Consider the following 16,679-nt stretch of genomic DNA (forward strand, 5'->3'; position numbering starts at 1 on the left):
AAATAAGAAACTTTGATGGGAAGGGTACCAACTGGAGCAGTGAACGGTTCAGATCAACACACGCGTACGTATAGCATAGTATACGATCCGAGACCCACCCACGCGTACCAGCCGCGTAATTCAGTGACATAAGCGCACTTCTTAGTTATCGTTGACTTGGCTGCAGTAATATTTACATTCGTCACATGATTAATGGATGGTTTAGAAGAGGAAGAACGGAAAGGAGTGACTGTGAGAGAGATTGTCGATATATATAGACATGACATAGATGGATAAATAGATGAACTACTAAAAAAAGCAAGCAGAAAGCAGGCAGAGCAGGTGGGTCGACTGCCGATACCAATGGAGCCAGAGTCTGGAATTTCGCCGCCTCCGCACCCTTCTCAGGTTTCTGTACCCCACCTTTTTCTCTAGGGTTCCTTCTCTGCCTTCCACTTCTATTGTTTTTTAATCATTAGTTTTTTTTTTTTTTTTTTACTCTCTTCTACCCCTCTTATTCTTGTTGGCTGATTTATTTTACTTTGTGTCTCGATTGCCTTTTAACAGTTCCCTTTATTGTAATATGTTTTTATAGTCAATCTTAATCGTTAACTTCTCATCGATCGATCATATGCGTGTTTTTAGATTTTACCTTCTCCCCTTTCCTTTTTTTTTTTTGTGCCTTTTCATTTTAACTAAATAAAAAATGTCATGTGTTTTAAATTGCTTTTGATTTTGATTTTGTTTCTTTGGCATTAAAAGGAGATAAAAACAATATCAACATTAATATTTGATCAAGTTTAATTCCGTAACCTGTTATGGTTGTGGATTAATCGTCCACAATCATTTGGAGAACAAGTACCACAAATTTATGAGTAATCATTATCACCATTTGTACTCGAGTAAAAAGTGAATGAGTGTTTATCATGTTGGTGGCTTTGGCCTCCAAGTGCTGAGACTGTTTCAATGAATCCATTGCACTTGCAGGAGTTCAAAAGGAATCATTTTGCATTCAACAAAAGAAATTCCATCATCCTCACCTTCGGGAAACCATCAAATTTTGACTCGAACTCCGGATTGCATCATCTTCCTCTATCAAAAGTTGTTTTCCATTATTATTACGGCTGCTGCACACAGATTTTGAGCATTTGTTTGACCTATACCTAGGTTTCCCACACTTACAACGCCTCATCCCAAGGGAAACATTTTGATTTTGAACTGCTGTCCTTCCAAAATTTTTGCGATTTCCAGCACTTGCAGCTTACTCTCTAGCTCCACCAACATGAGGCAGCTGCTGTCCCACATTTTGGGCATTATTTCGCACAGCTATAGGGGCTGATTCTCCCCTTAAAGTGGGCTGCAACCTTGTAGAAGTGCTGCTTGAACCTGAAATTGGCTTGTTTTGTTGCTTCCTACGACTAAAGTCCTCTAATAAGCCTCCAAAACGAATGTAAAAGTAAAACCTCTTGTATACTGGGCCCCGATCCACTGATACAATGTGCTACCAGCAGCTTATTACTTTTCGATAAATCATTGCGGGCAATTAGGTGATAAATTTTTTTGGTACAATAAAATTCTTCGGTATAATCTTCTGTGGTGTGACTCCCTCCCCTTAAATTATGCAAACCTTGAGACATCATTTGAACATAATTATGAGGAAAAAAAAAATGTTCCTTCATCTTCTCCCATTCTACGATCTTTGGCTTACCTCTGCGCTCCTGAGTAGTCCGCAGTTGCTTTGCTCCCACCATGATGATGCCCTTCCCTTCAAACGAATAGCTATGAGCTTTACCTTCTTGTGATGGTACCTCTATTGTATTCAAAAATATGTTCAATGGTATTTAGCCAATCGATGAAATCCTCAGCCTTCGGAGAATTTTTTTTATTTAATATTTGCCTCCCGGCGACAATCAGTCCACTCGTTGGTTGATCTATGGCGATGTGGAACATAGAATTGATTTTTCGTGACAGTCCAGTGGTCAATTGAGTCAGCATCTTAGATTGTATCTGCAAAAAATCTATTTGGTTCTGGTTTTGGCCGGGTAAGGGTTCGGCTGGAACATGCATCCTGCTACATCCACTTCCCGGTTGTTGTTGTTGTGGAGGCATGATTGAGCAGTTGGGAAGCTGGAACCAAAGCTCTGATACCAAACCTGATGCCGCCTTACCAAGAGTGGACGAGCAATTCGTCGTGACGACAATATTGAAAATGAAACAAAGGAATAGTGCAAAAGAAAAGGAGAATTGAAACAAACTTTAGTTGCTGTAAAATTATCTCTTCAGCAAGAATGATGCCAAATTGTAAAAACTACAAGACTTCATAAAGTTTTCCTACCCAATCGCAGTAGCAGGTTGACTTTACTACCAAATATAAATTAAGAAAAAAGGAGAATTACTGAATATAATAATTGAATGTTGAAAATCAGAAATTGCTAGAAAATCTTGTCTTCCTTACCCTTCCCCTACTTGTTTCCTTTTTTTTGGGTGTTTCCAATGTGGTCGGAAAACTTTCCCTGGGTCCACAGCTACATCAGTGACATTGGTATGTTCTCAGTGGTCGAGTTACTTGGATTTCCATGTTATATCTATTTTACAGTACTTTTCAGTTTAACATCATCTTTAGCATGAATAGATTATCTCCTTTTTTGAACTATGTAAGAACTGGTGCCGGACTAAGTTTAGACTTGTTCTAAATTTGATACATGGCCTTGCAGCTTTCATGGGTGAATCTATCCAGGAATCTAGTACTAGCATACCAAAGTTTTGGTGTGGTATATGGAGACTTAAGCACTTCACCTCTCTATGTCTATAGAAGCATATTCATAGGGAAGTTGCAGAATCATCAAAATGAGGAAGCAATATTTGGTGCATTTTCATTGATTTTTTGGACTCTCACATTAATACCTTTGCTCAAATATGTGTTCATCCTATTGAGTGCTGATGATAATGGTGAAGGTGTGTTGGAACTGACCCTCTTTTAGTAAAACTCTTACTGAAATTTAGGATCTGAAAATCTTTTACCTAATTTTATTCAATTAATGTCAGGTGGGACATTTGCTCTTTACTCGCTGCTTTGTAGGCATGCAAAGTTTAGTTTACTTCCCAATCAACAAGCAGCTGATGAGGAGCTGTCTGCTTACAAATATGGTCCCTCAAGACAGGTTGCATCATCTTTACCACTGAAGCGATTTCTTGAAAAGCATAAAAGGTTACGGACAGCGCTACTTATTGTGGTATTATTGGGTGCTTGCATGGTCATAGGAGATGGTGTTATCACTCCTGCAATTTCAGGTAACATAATACTGAGGCATCTAAGTGGGATGAAATCTCTATAATTATTATTATCATCTTCTGCTTAGGTCTAGTTGTTGAACATAATCCATCGTCTCGTCTTTCCTTGGTTCATTTTTTTTGCATGTCAGACACTCCACACAAACATGAGGGGAACTATTCATTATACTCACAACCCATATATCACATTTGATTTTTTCTAGTTAGATAATTGTTAGTGTCCTGTTGGTTCAGCTGGTGATCTTATCTCATTATTGAAGTCTCTATATTTATGGTTGGATCAATTCATTTGATAATTTCAATTTCTTAAATAAGTAGTGTGAAATTAGATTGACCAGTCAACAATATCACCCTTGCCTTTAGCCCGTACAAACGGGGTCGGCCACATGGATTCATTTTCACAGTATATTCTGTTAATGGAACTTCTTCTTTTTTTTTTTTTTTTTTTTTTTTTTTTTTTTTTTTTTTTTTTTTTTTTTTCATGTGGTTCTTTTATAGAAACTTTGATTCCTTGCTAGATCCTTGCAGTGGTATGTCCTTCAAAATTATCGAGCGTCAAGACAGAAAATATGGAACTTCAGTTAATTAATCTTGTTGATTAGAGAGGCTTAATACTGGGTATGTGGTTATAATTGCAGTTCTGTCATCCGTATCGGGGCTTCAAGTTACCGAACATAAGTTGACTGATGGTAGGTAGTTGCATTAGATTCTCAGTTTCCTCTACTTTTTTGTGTTTGCCTCTTGATTTACTTTGCCTATCACCATTTATGTAGTGGCTTTATATTTTTTTTATCTTACTTATTTTTTGGTAGGCGAGGTGCTATTGCTTACCTGTGTCATATTGGTTGGCCTGTTCGCTCTGCAGCATTGTGGTACCCACAAGGTAGCATTTATGTTTGCACCAATTGTTATAATCTGGTTGATATCAATATTTGCCACTGGGCTGTACAATATCATTCATTGGAACCCAAAAATTGTGCGTGCTATTTCTCCGTATTATATTATCAAGTTCTTTAGTGAGACTGGTAAAGACGGCTGGATTTCACTTGGAGGGGTCCTTCTTTCCATAACAGGTATATGAATCTGTACACTAGTGAATCTGTTTTACGTTTTGTTGCCATGAATTGTGTTGCGGGTCTGGAAAATTTGAAAATCTCTCTTTTTGGTTGAAGCAATTTAGTCATTCACATGAATCTGGTGAGTGGCTGGTATTTCTAGAGCACATACAACTCATTACTTTATTAACACGTGTGACTCCCCAAATCCTGTGATTCGTTCATCAACCAAGAAGTATAACCCAATCTGGTAACTCGGTCAACATAGTGCGGAAGCTAAGGTTAAAATGGTAAAAGTACCAAAGTCAAGGGTAAAATTGTCGAACCCACCAATGAGATAACGTACAAGGTCTCAAAATGTATATACATCACTACAAGGTAAACCTAAGTACCTCGAGGCAAGAGGGGATGGTCAAAGGTGAACAGGGAAAGAAACAGCAGCAGAAGAAGATGGTGCCAGCAATCGGTTGACATGTGAGGTCCACATGTCGACTGGTTTGGCCGACTCGGTCGACGTGTAGGCATTTCACGTCGACCGAAACCTGGTTCGTCATGAGAAAAGTGTACTGTCCAAACCAATTGAGATACCGGTCGACGTGTTGAAGTTACACGTCGACCGAAACTCTGCTGTTGCCAAAGCCTTGGTCCTAAAATCTGCAGAATTGCTCGTGGTCACTCCTAAGTCCATTCTAAGTTCAACTTAAGCATACAAATGGATTCCAAAGGGGTAAATAAACACTCTTACAATGGTATGTGGCATGGTTTGGTGAAATCCGTTTGGAAGTGTGCGAAGCATTCATAGGTGTGCGATATACTCTAAAGGAAACAAATATTGAATAAAATGGCTTTAAGGCCTCATTACATCATTTGAAATACCATCCAAAGAAGCGTGAAGAAGAGATAATCACCCGAGAACTCCAAAAGATGAGAATGAGTTCTCAAGTCATTTTCCCTCTCAAAATTACATTACATTTCCAAAATCCAAAAGGAATACATAAAACATGCTAAACACTTTGCATGTATGCATTATACAAAAGATGTCCAAAACAACTTAAAATAGTCCAAGTTAAGATGGAGGTGCATCCATGTAAAACACGTCCTTACCTGAAAACATTTAATCAACGAGAGTGAGTAATTGACATTACTCCGTAGGAAAATGCATTATAAGAATAACCTAGGGTTCATTGGCTTTGCAAGAATGACACAGGATACACGAGTGTGGTACATGCCTCCTAGTCGTCTAATTCAAGGGTAGGACTAAGGAATCATCTTAGAACTAGCATTTGAATTATGGAATGTAAAGTCAACTCGTGTGTATATATAATGCAAAAAATATACAACAATGTCAAAATGATCCAAGCTACAACCACATAAGGATGTCAACTTATAAATTGGGGAAACCGCGAGTGCCAAGCCCTCACATTTTCAAAGTAACAATTGTCCCAAATATCTCCCAAAATCAACAAGAATTTCCCAATGTATCTTATTCATTTCAAGATGAATAATGCACTCCACAAGCAAACGAAGATTTCTATTCACACAAACCATACCCTAAGGTCTCTAACATTAGCTTGTGGCATTAATATAGATAAGATGTCATGCATTGCAATTGTATATGTCCAAGTAACAAGGCCATCATCATGGTAGCAATATATTCTTCAAAATATTCTAACAACCTAATACATATAGTCCTCAATATGAAACCCTTGAACCAATATACAATTTCTACACAACTCATCCAAAGATTTAATACTTTTTTTTTTTTCATAGTTGTTACTCACACACACATGCCTCCATGGAGGCCTGTTGGTAAAGATTTAATACTCAATGTATAGCAATTCACATATACGAGGGTTATATAAAAGCAACCACGCCCCATTGTCAAGGAAGTCAAATTAAATTACATAACTTAACCACATAAACAATTTAATCATAAGGCTATCACTGTTCATGCTTTAGAACATTATGATTTCAAAGCAAAACCCTCACAACTCCCACAACACAAGTCTAGCATGTGAAACTCTCCAAAACACAATGAAAATACCAAGGTTACAATTATGCTATACCTCCTACCTCTCTAGGGAAGCTACCCTAGAAACTAAGAAGAAAATGTCACAAATGCTAAATCCAAGGAAAGGGTTTTGTTGCAAATGGAGTCCCCAAGCTTTTCCCCTTCTATGGTTTGTCCAAAAGGCTAGTGGAAGATGAAGTAAATGAAGGTCTAAAATTGAGCTCTAATGGAGGTAGAGAGTGAAAGCAAGGAAGAAGAAAGAGATTAGGAGAAAAAGTGTATTTGTAAAATGATATATGTCACAAACACCTACCCCTTGCACTACCTCTCTCACACACCACTATCCACACCCTCCACTTGTCATCATCCTAGCCTCCCCACATGTCACCAATCCCCCTTCAACACATGGCCAAATGAAAACAAGACACACGTCCCAACTTTCCCTTAATTGCACAAAAGTCCCTCCAAGAAATATATCCGATGTTGATTTTAAAATGTAGCTCTCAAGCGCACGAATCTATTCGAATATAGATAAGCAAGAACGAGGTTGAACCCAAGAGAATGATTTGAAGAATACTAATACAAATCTAAATTAAATTAAAACTAACCTAGTTACCCAAATTGATTGTAGAGTGAATAATAATAAACAAGCAAGATTAAAATAAAAATAAAGATTGAAATCAATAGAGAGAAAACACTAAGGTATCGGATTCCACCACCATTAAATCCATAAAGTCTCAATCATCATTTAATCAATTCCTTAACTAATAAAAACAATTCGGAAGGCACTCCATTGTTTTTGAAAGATTTTTTCATTAAAACTCAAGTAATATATTTTCAAATCTAGATTTTCCTTTGCTTACAAGTTGTAAAATTCTAAGCATCCTATGTATTCAACTTAATGAAAAACATAGGATCAAAGATTATTACTTTTAAAGAATATAAAATGACACATATAGTCTTTCATGATGTGAAAATTACTAAAGACCTGAAAAAACATAAAAAACTCTATTAATTAAAAATAAAATATATAAAAATCCTAACAAATATAAATTTGGGGATAAAATATGTATTAAATATATACTCATCAAATACCCCCAAACCTATATTTTGCTAGTCCTCGAGCAAAACTAACAGAATAAAAAGCCTAACTACACCACTTTCACTGGTATATCTTGATTGCATTTAGTGTGTGCAACAAGCCTTTAAACCCCAAGGTTACCCTTAAAGGACGAGTTATAGTCTCGTGATGGTTTCCAGTGATGATACCTACAAATATCACGAGTCATGAATTTTGATGAAAATCTATGCAAGTCAAGTTCTTTGAGGTTCATTGAATGTTTTTAGCAACTCTACTCCCTTTTTCAAGGCCTTGAGATTTTTAAATTTAAGTCTTTAACCTCTTATCATCATTTAGAAACATGTCCCAAAATCTCTTTCTTCATGTGTGTGGAAGAACCTCATTTTGATAGAAATTTTTATCAAGACAAAGAAGTTTTAATCATGTTAAGAAAAAAAATTCAGTTTTCAACTCTCTTTTTGATTTTAACAAGTAAGCACCATATTATCTTTTTATCTTGGATTTTTCAAAGTATTAGATAGAGGTAGCTTTCACTCTATATGGGTAGGTAGCCTTCTTCCAGTTGAAGAGCATGAACAAATCAAAGCTACTTTTAGGCACAAGGAAGCTTTCACTCTATCCCACATGGTAACCTTCCCCTTCTATCATAATAATGAAAAACGACTTGATTGTTTACCAAGAGAAGCATTAAGTCCGTATTATGATACAAGTCTTTCCAAGATTTTTCTTTTCTTTTCAGAAGTGCTTTTGATGACCTCATTTTAAAAAATTTCTATTGAGAGAATGTTTTAACAAGAGAGTATATAATATTTCTTCAAAAATGAAAACAACTTAGTTTGTCATAGAAAAATTTCTCAAAACTAGTGTGCATTTGTGCATTAAAAGTGAGACATAAGGGACATAAATCTAATTGGTGATAGTTGTCATAAACTACAATTCAAATGCTCACCTAAATCAAGGATTGTCACACCAAAACAAATTTTGAACCTTAAATCCCAACTTTTACAAACTTCTCATCAAATTCATAACTTCAATTTTTTTTTTTTTTAAATTTTTGACACAAAATATGAAAACACACCACACAAAAATTAAAACCAAATTAAATCACACCTCACAAATTAAACAAAAGTAAACCACACATTTTTATTTTATTTTATTTTTTGAAAGTTAAACCACACAACCTAATCCATACTCCCAAACGTAAACTAAACATTGTCCTCAATGTAAATAAAGAACAATAAGGTAGTAAAGATTAAAGGGAGTACCTTGAGGTTGAACATAAAGAAAAACTTTAAATCATGCAAAAGAGTATACAAAAACAAAAACAAAAACAAAAACAAAAACGAAAAATAACAATAAAAGAAAAACACACTACTAAACTACGACTTGGGACACATGGTTCATCCTATGCCACATCTCTTTAGAAGATCAATCATTATTCTCCAAGTATCCAACTCTCCATTAAGAGACGCTATTTGAGGACTTTCATCAAACTTCACTTTAAAAGAACTAATTGGGTATGCTTCCACATATTCTGTTAAAAATGACGCAATAAATTTCTTTTCAAGTGTCTAAATAATATCTCCATGTTCGTTGTGGCACTTTGAAATGGTAATAGTTGGTAGACTTTCATCCGGACCTAAGTAATCAAACTTAAGTTCGTGAAAGTTAAGATCGGGTGATGACTCATCCAATGGGGGGACATAACTAGATTCAGTGGGTGGGAATGGGTTCCACCTCGGTTTCCCACCGTTCAGTATCCACAATAGAGACTGAATCTAATGACACATTTACCTCTTCATCATCACTCTCAAAATTACAACCAACTATAGTTGTTAACCGGTTTACTTGATTTTCTAATTTTCCAATGGCCTTACTAGTTAGTTACCAACATAAATTGCTGAAGTATATCCTCTAAAGATGATTGTTGTGGTGCAACATTCTCGTGAATAGATTGATGAACAAAATGATATGATTGAGAAGGAGGGTAAAATTGATTATTATACATTTCGTTTCCTCCTAAGTTGAATTGGGGTGGGTTTTGCTCCCATGAAGAATTGCGGTAGTCCCACCAATCATGATGGTATGTCTCGAAAATTGGCTAGCATAAGGTTCCCAAAAATTATTTAGCGTATTTACTTGCTCAGCATAACACGTTGAATGACCGTACATGGAAGGACGCATTTGTGTCAAATGTAGCGGATTAGCACAAAGAGAACATACCATTATTTTTTCTTTCTTTTTTTTTCTAAACCAAAGATGCCTCGTGTAGAAAGAAAACAAAAAGAAAAATAGAAATAAAAAATAATAATAATAATAATAATATTTTTTTAATAATAAAATCTAAAGTACAACTAGTAGAAGAAATAAATCAATCCAGATCCAATTAATTTTCTTGTTGTATTCCCCGGCAATGGCGCCAAAAACTTGATGATGATTTTAAAATGTAACTCGCAAGCGCACGAATCTATTGGAATATTGATAGGCAAGAACGAGGTCGAACCCAAGGGAATGCTTTGAAGAAAACTAATACGAATCTAATTAAATTAAAACTAAACTAGTTACCCAAATTGATTGTAGAGTGAGTAATAATAAACAAGCAAGATTAAAAAAAAAATAAAGATTGAAATCAATAGAGAGAAAACACTAAGGTATCGGATTCCACCACCATTAAATCCATAAAGTCTCAATCAGCAATTAATCAATTCCTTAACTAATAAAAACAATTCGGAAGTCACTCCATTGTTTTTGAAAGATTTTATCATTAAAACTCAAGTATGATATTTTCAAATCTAGATTTTCCTTCGCTTACAAGGTGTAGAATTCGAAGCATCCTATGTATTCAACTTAATGAAAAACATAGGATCAAAGATTATTACTTTTAAAGAATATAAAAACAAAGCCTAGATTAATTATTTGATATTCCTAACTACCATCAATACATGATAATAATGGTAAAAGAAACTTACAACAATTAATCATATGAAGCAAAAATCATAAGCATTAAAACCATACAAATAGGAATTGATACAAGAATAAGAGAACTTTATTTCATTAATGGAGATTTCCTCCTCAACCTTAGTTGAGGATTTAGTTACACATTATGAAAGAACAAAGCAAATAGATTAAAGATGACATGAGTAAAGAGAATTAAAACAAATAAACCCGGATGTCTACTAATTGATTGCTCTATGCCGCCTCCTCTTTTCTTTTGTATCGACCTCCTTAACTTTGCTGTCATCTCTTCTATATATAATAGTCTCTCTAGGGTTTTCTCCAAAGGAAGGAATAATAAATTTGGCGGAGAATCAAATGTGCCAGAATTTTCTTTTGCATAAATTAAATGCAGCAACTTCAATCTCGAATTTGTCCCTGTTGCAGTGCGAATCACGAAATCTCTATTAGATGCAAAAATGACGGGCTTCGAGTCAGCTTTCCAGAGCCGCTGAGTTTACCCAATTCCAATAGTCGAGTCTAAAGTTATGACCGAATTACTGAAACTTGTCCAGAATTTCTAGTCCAAATAATTTCCATATTTGAATATAGAGATTTTCTTTCTTTAAAATAATTCTCAGAATATTTCTTTCTTGGTAAATACGTTTCTAAATTCTCTAGAATCTCCATAAACAATCTCAGCCCTTGAATGCACTCGGACACTTGATCTTCTCAATTGGTCTTTGCTTAAAATGATAGATATAGCCTTTAATGATGTGAAAATTACCAAAGACCTGAAAAAACATAAAACCCTTTATTAATTAAAATAAAATATATAAAAGTACTAACAAATATAAATTTGGGGATAAAATATGTATTAAATATATACTCATAAATCTCCAAAGGATAATCGCACCATTGTCCCAAATGAAAATATCTTCTAAGAATCCCAAAACGAAAATGTCCCCAAAACATAATCGCACAAGTACCCTCAAATAATACGAGTCAAATGGCACACAAGTGCTATACAATTCTATCATGTCATGAGAGTAATATGTGCAAGGATGAATGAACTTAGTGGCGGGAACTATTCCCTAACACTTGACTGGTCTTGGGCCCACATGGCCCGAAGTCGAAAAAGAAATAATATAAATCAAAATAAACTCGGAAAATGGAAAAAGATAACACGGTCATCACCAACACGAGTCCCAATATCTGCTCTTGAATCATGTCACTCTAATGATAATCTCTTTGGGTTTCATCAGGTACTGAAGCTATGTTTGCAGATCTTGGCCATTTTACCGCCTTGTCAATAAGGGTAAGTTACTATACATGCATTTTAGCAATAGGAGACATTACATTGCAATGTTTTAGTACAAAAATGTGAATTGGTACTCTGATTCTGGGTTATAATAATCTCCTCCTGTTAGATCTCCAATGCTGGAGTTTTATGTAGTTATAGAACCATAAGTCCTGAATCTTTTGCATTCATACTTGCCTTCTTTTATTCTTTAGTCCCTTCTCTATTAATTTATTCTTCTCCCATATTTATCGTGGAGAATTTATTGCTAGTGGATTTCATCAAATGAGAAAAATGGATGTTTTGACAAAAAAAAAATAAAAAAAAAATATTTTACCTTTGTTTTGAGGGAATCAGTATGTGTATTATTGGAAGAGTACACGAAACAGCAAAAACAGAGTTCTCTTTTCGTTCTGTCATAGATAGGAATTGAGCACATGATCAATTGCAGTAATATGCGTTCCCTTTTACTATATGCAGTACCGAATCTGAATATTTTTTTGTATGTGCAGCTTGCATTTGCGTTTGTTGTATATCCTTGTTTGGTGGTACAATACATGGGACAGGCTGCTTTCTTGTCTAAAAATATATCATCGATTCCTAACAGCTTCTATGATTCAATTCCTGGTTAGTTCATTTTCACCTAAATTTAAATGCTCCAGATATTCTTGTTAATGAAACTGAATTTGGTCTAAATCTGAGTGTGCCCCTTGCTTATCTTGCAGATATTGTATTTTGGCCTGTCTTTGTTATTGCCACTCTAGCAGCTATCGTTGGGAGTCAGGCCATCATTAGTGCTACATTTTCCATTGTCAAGCAATGTCATGCCCTCGGTTGCTTTCCACGAGTTAAGGTTGTCCACACCTCAAAACATATTTATGGACAGATCTATATACCAGAGATAAATTGGATCCTCATGATTCTTACTCTTGCTATAGCTATTGGGTTCCGGGACACAACTTTAATTGGAAATGCTTATGGTAAGTTCATAGTTTTTGAAAGAGAATATCCTTCCTCCTTCTCTCTCTCTCTCTCTCTCTCTCTCTCTCTCTCTCTCGCTATAGTGGGAGTTAGATGTTGCTATAGCTATTGGGTTCCAGGACACAACTTTAATTGGAAATGCTTATGGTAAGTTACCGAGTTCATAGTTTTTGAAAGAGAATATCCTCTCTCTCTCTCTCTCTCTCTCTCTCTCTCTATAGTGGGAGTTAGATGTGAAAGGGCTAGTGGAAGTTGTTTTAGGTTTTCATTTGTTTTATTTGATAATTCCCATATTCTTTTTCGTGCGTGTGACTATAATGGAGGAATTTGCTTATGGACTGTGCTTACAGTATCCGCTTGTAAACAACACCCCCCTTCCCCCCCTCTTCCCTCCTTCTCCTCTCTCTCTCTCTCTGCCATCCACGTGGACAGATTAACAGAATTTTAATACCGATTTCATAATGCATGTCTGATATTTTGACTTATATTTGAACTTTTGACCTTGTCTGAAGCTTAATGACCAACTCATCCATTGAGGTTGCGATTCTGGTTCTTGATTATTAAATTTATGATTGGGAAGTATTAGCAGATATGGTAGCCACGATTTATGGAATGACTTACTGTATTAGCAGAGATTTGATTATGCTATAGAATATGCCATGAAATATGCTGTGATTTGATTTAGATTTGATTTAATTTCCTTTCTTGTAATATGAGCATTTGTTCTTTTTATCTATAAATACTAGAGCCGTGAATGAGTGATTATCTCATTCAAGCCTTTACACAATTCTCTCCTTTTTCTTTTTATATTTCTACTTGGTATCAAAGCCAGAGTGGTCCGACTGCAATGAGGGCATTGCGAGTTTGGCACCACCCATTCGGGAATGGTCTAAAGGTGACATCGCCCATCCGGGAGGTGTCAGATAGGTAGAGTGGTCTGACCTCAATGAGGGCGTTGCGAGTTTGACACCACCTATTCAGAAATGGTCTAAGGAGGCTTTCTTTTTATGGTTTGAGGAGACATTGTTGATTTTTTCATCGACATTGTTTAAACATATGTATGAAGGGGAACGGTCTGAGGAGACATTGTTGATTCTTCCATCTACATGTTTTAAACATGTGTATGAAGGGAAATGGCCTCCGGAAACATTGTTGGTTGTTTATGATCTGAGAAGACATGATTGGTTGTTTATGGTCTGAGGAGATATTGTTAATTGTTTATGGTTTAAGGAGACATTTTTGATTTGTTGATCGGCACTTGATCTGAGAGAAAATCATCGCTAGTCAAATTTGCACTCCATTTGTCACAATCTCTCGGCTTGCAGATATTCTTACAAAGGGCGTCAATAAGATTGTGTTTGAGAATGCATTGTCCAAGTTGGACATTTCAGATATCCGTGCACTAACTTGAGGGGGAGTGTTAGCAGATCTGATAGCCACGATTTATGGAATGACTTACCGTATTAGTAATAATTTGATTATGCTATAGAATATGCCATAGAATATGCTATAGAATATGCCATAAAATATGCTGTGATTTGATTTAGATTTGATTTAATTTTTTTTTTATATAATATGAGCATGTGCTCTTTTTATAAATACTAGAGCTGTGAATGAGTGATTATTTCATTCAAGCCTTTACACAATTCTCTCCTCCTACTTTTTATATTTGTACTGGAAGTAATATTTCTCTAGCCCTATTTCCTTGAAAGTTTGGAGGGAATATTTAATGCATCGAGCTTTGTGCTCCTATCCATCTAAGGCTTAGTTATTTCATTTGAATATTAAACATGTGACCATGCATCATTTAAATTGCATGCCCACCAGTCTGCCTTATTTATATCTCAAAATGGATTACGGAGGTCTGTTTGGTTTACCAGCAATCAGATCATGTGACTTTTGGGTTGTGCATGGGTACACAAGACAAACACGTATCAAGTATATGGCCAATGTTATCAAATGTTATGTAGCTTTTGCTATTGCTTTATACTATGCCATACAGGAGCATAGATTATAATAGTTAATGAATTTGCATTGGGGGGGGCCCTAAAGTCCATCACATCTGCCATTCTTACACTGACGCAGGGAAAGAAGTTCTATACTTCTTGTTTTTTTCCCCCCTCCTTGTTGCTTATTGAGTTTCTTCTTGAGTTTGTTGCTTACATTTCTGGATTTTAGTAGTCCTTAATTTTCTTCTGTTTTTTGGTTCCAGGTCTTGCTTGCATGACAGTTATGTTTATAACAACATTTCTCATGGCACTTGTCATAATCTTCGTCTGGCAGAGAAGCATTCTATTGGCCGCAGCATTCCTTCTATTCTTTGGGTTCATTGAGGGTGTCTACCTGTCATCTGCATTCATAAAAGTTCCTCAGGGGGGATGGGTCTCTCTTGTGCTCTCTTTCATCTTTATGGTTATCATGTTTGTCTGGCACTATGGAACTCGCAAGAAATACAATTTTGATCTGCACAACAAAGTTCCATTGAGATGGCTTTTTGGCCTGGGCCCTAGCCTTGGGATTGTCCGTGTGCCTGGGATTGGCCTCATATATTCGGAGTTGGCAACAGGAGTACCTGCAATCTTCTCTCACTTTGTGACAAATCTTCCTGCATTTCACAATGTGTTGGTTTTCGTTTGTGTAAAATCTGTTCCGGTACCCTATGTCTCACCTGAGGAACGATTCCTCATTGGGCGAATTTGCCCAAGACCCTACCGTATGTACCGTTGCATTGTGAGGTATGGGTATAAGGACATCCAGAGAGATGATGGAGATTTTGAAAACCAACTCATTCAAAGTATAGCAGAATTCATTCAGATGGAAGCAGTAGAACCACAGCTTTCGAGCTCAGAGAGTGCGTCTTTTGATGGGAGGATGGCAGTCATAAGCACCAGAACTATTCAATCAAGCTCAAGCATAATGGTATCTGAGGAAGAGGATTTTGTTGTGAGCAACTCCATCCAAAGCAGTAAATCTTTAACCCTCCAGAGTTTGCGATCTGCTTATGATGATGAGAACCCACAGATCAGGAGGCGCCAAGTGCGGTTTCAATTGTCACAAAGCCCTGGAATGGATCCTTCAGTTAGAGAAGAGCTTTTGGACTTGATCCGGGCAAAGGAAGCCGGGGTTGCATATATAATAGGGCACTCTTATGTGAAGGCAAGGAGATCATCTTCGTTTTTGAAAAAGCTTGTAATTGATATTGGTTATTCATTTCTCCGCAAGAATTGCAGGGGCCCTGCTGTGGCGCTAAACATTCCTCACATTAGCCTCATTGAAGTTGGCATGACATATTATGTCTAGTGCTTTATTAGTGAACTATTATTCTCCATCAATCTTTGTGTATTTGTGAAGTAGTAGACAAGTAGAGGTTGTTACTCACTTATCCTTGCCATTGGCAGGAGAAGCTCTGTAGCTGAAGGTATTATGGATTAGGATTAGTACAATGCAAATGGTCATGAAAGTGCTTTAATTATTCTGTCTCACTTATGTCGTAATATTCATCTGACAGATAAGCTTTCATATCAAACAATGATCAGAAGGTGCATTTAATCTGGATTTTCACTTTTAAGATTCACCTTCTGCTACTTGTAATATGGGTTTGGTTTGATATTCTCCTATAATTATAGGTTATTTGGTCGGGTTTTCTAAGGACCGCTATTTTTAGTGTGCCCCTTGCCTTGGCAGCATAAGTGGTACGGAAAAAAAATTATAAACTGGGCTACTGGCTGTTCTAGAGGCGAGTCACCCTTAAATATTACGAGTAAACAGGTTCTATTTTTTTTCTTTTCTCCAAGTTAAAAAAAAAAAAAAATCACGGGATGGAGAGGAGAAAATTTTAATTGCATTGGTGGAAAGGTCATTTGAAATTAATTCTCAGAGCACTACGGAACTTTAAATAAATTATAAGTGAAATTTAAGGGGAAAGAACAATTAATTTCTTTTTGTTTCCTTGCTCTCCGTCACACAAGTGTTTTTGTATATAGCCCATGACGAGCGGCAAAATTTAAAGTGTTTCTGTATAAGGTGCATGAGCCGCATATACAAAAA

The 16,679-nt window shown here is 36.1% G+C and overlaps 1 protein-coding gene across 1 annotated transcript; it reads left to right on the plus strand.

The window, feature by feature from the left end:
* The first annotated feature begins 172 nt into the window (after positions 1–172).
* On the plus strand, positions 173–16,206 carry LOC132285440 (potassium transporter 4). Its single transcript, XM_059787631.1, has 9 exons — positions 173–387; positions 2,694–2,934; positions 3,025–3,270; positions 3,909–3,959; positions 4,083–4,343; positions 11,617–11,669; positions 12,164–12,278; positions 12,377–12,631; positions 14,845–16,206. The coding sequence occupies exons 1-9, from the start codon at positions 343–345 to the stop codon at positions 15,930–15,932; spliced, it is 2,355 nt and encodes a 784-aa protein (XP_059643614.1). The 5' UTR covers positions 173–342; the 3' UTR covers positions 15,933–16,206.
* The last annotated feature ends 473 nt before the right edge of the window (positions 16,207–16,679 follow it).

Source organism: Cornus florida, unplaced genomic scaffold, assembly GCF_030987335.1.
Source record: "Cornus florida cultivar Cherokee Brave unplaced genomic scaffold, ASM3098733v1 CherokeeBrave_3.0.0_Hap2_Chr11, whole genome shotgun sequence".
In the NCBI taxonomy this organism is placed as follows: Eukaryota; Viridiplantae; Streptophyta; class Magnoliopsida; order Cornales; family Cornaceae; genus Cornus; species Cornus florida.

Coding starts and splice junctions, on each gene's coding strand:
- LOC132285440 (XM_059787631.1), top strand. CDS start 343: ATGGAGCCAGAGTCTGGAATTTCGCCGCCTCCGCACCCTTCTCAG. Junction 388..2,693: donor CGCCTCCGCACCCTTCTCAG/GTTTCTGTACCC, acceptor ATGGCCTTGCAG/CTTTCATGGGTGAATCTATC. Junction 3,271..3,908: donor TATCACTCCTGCAATTTCAG/GTAACATAATAC, acceptor TTATAATTGCAG/TTCTGTCATCCGTATCGGGG.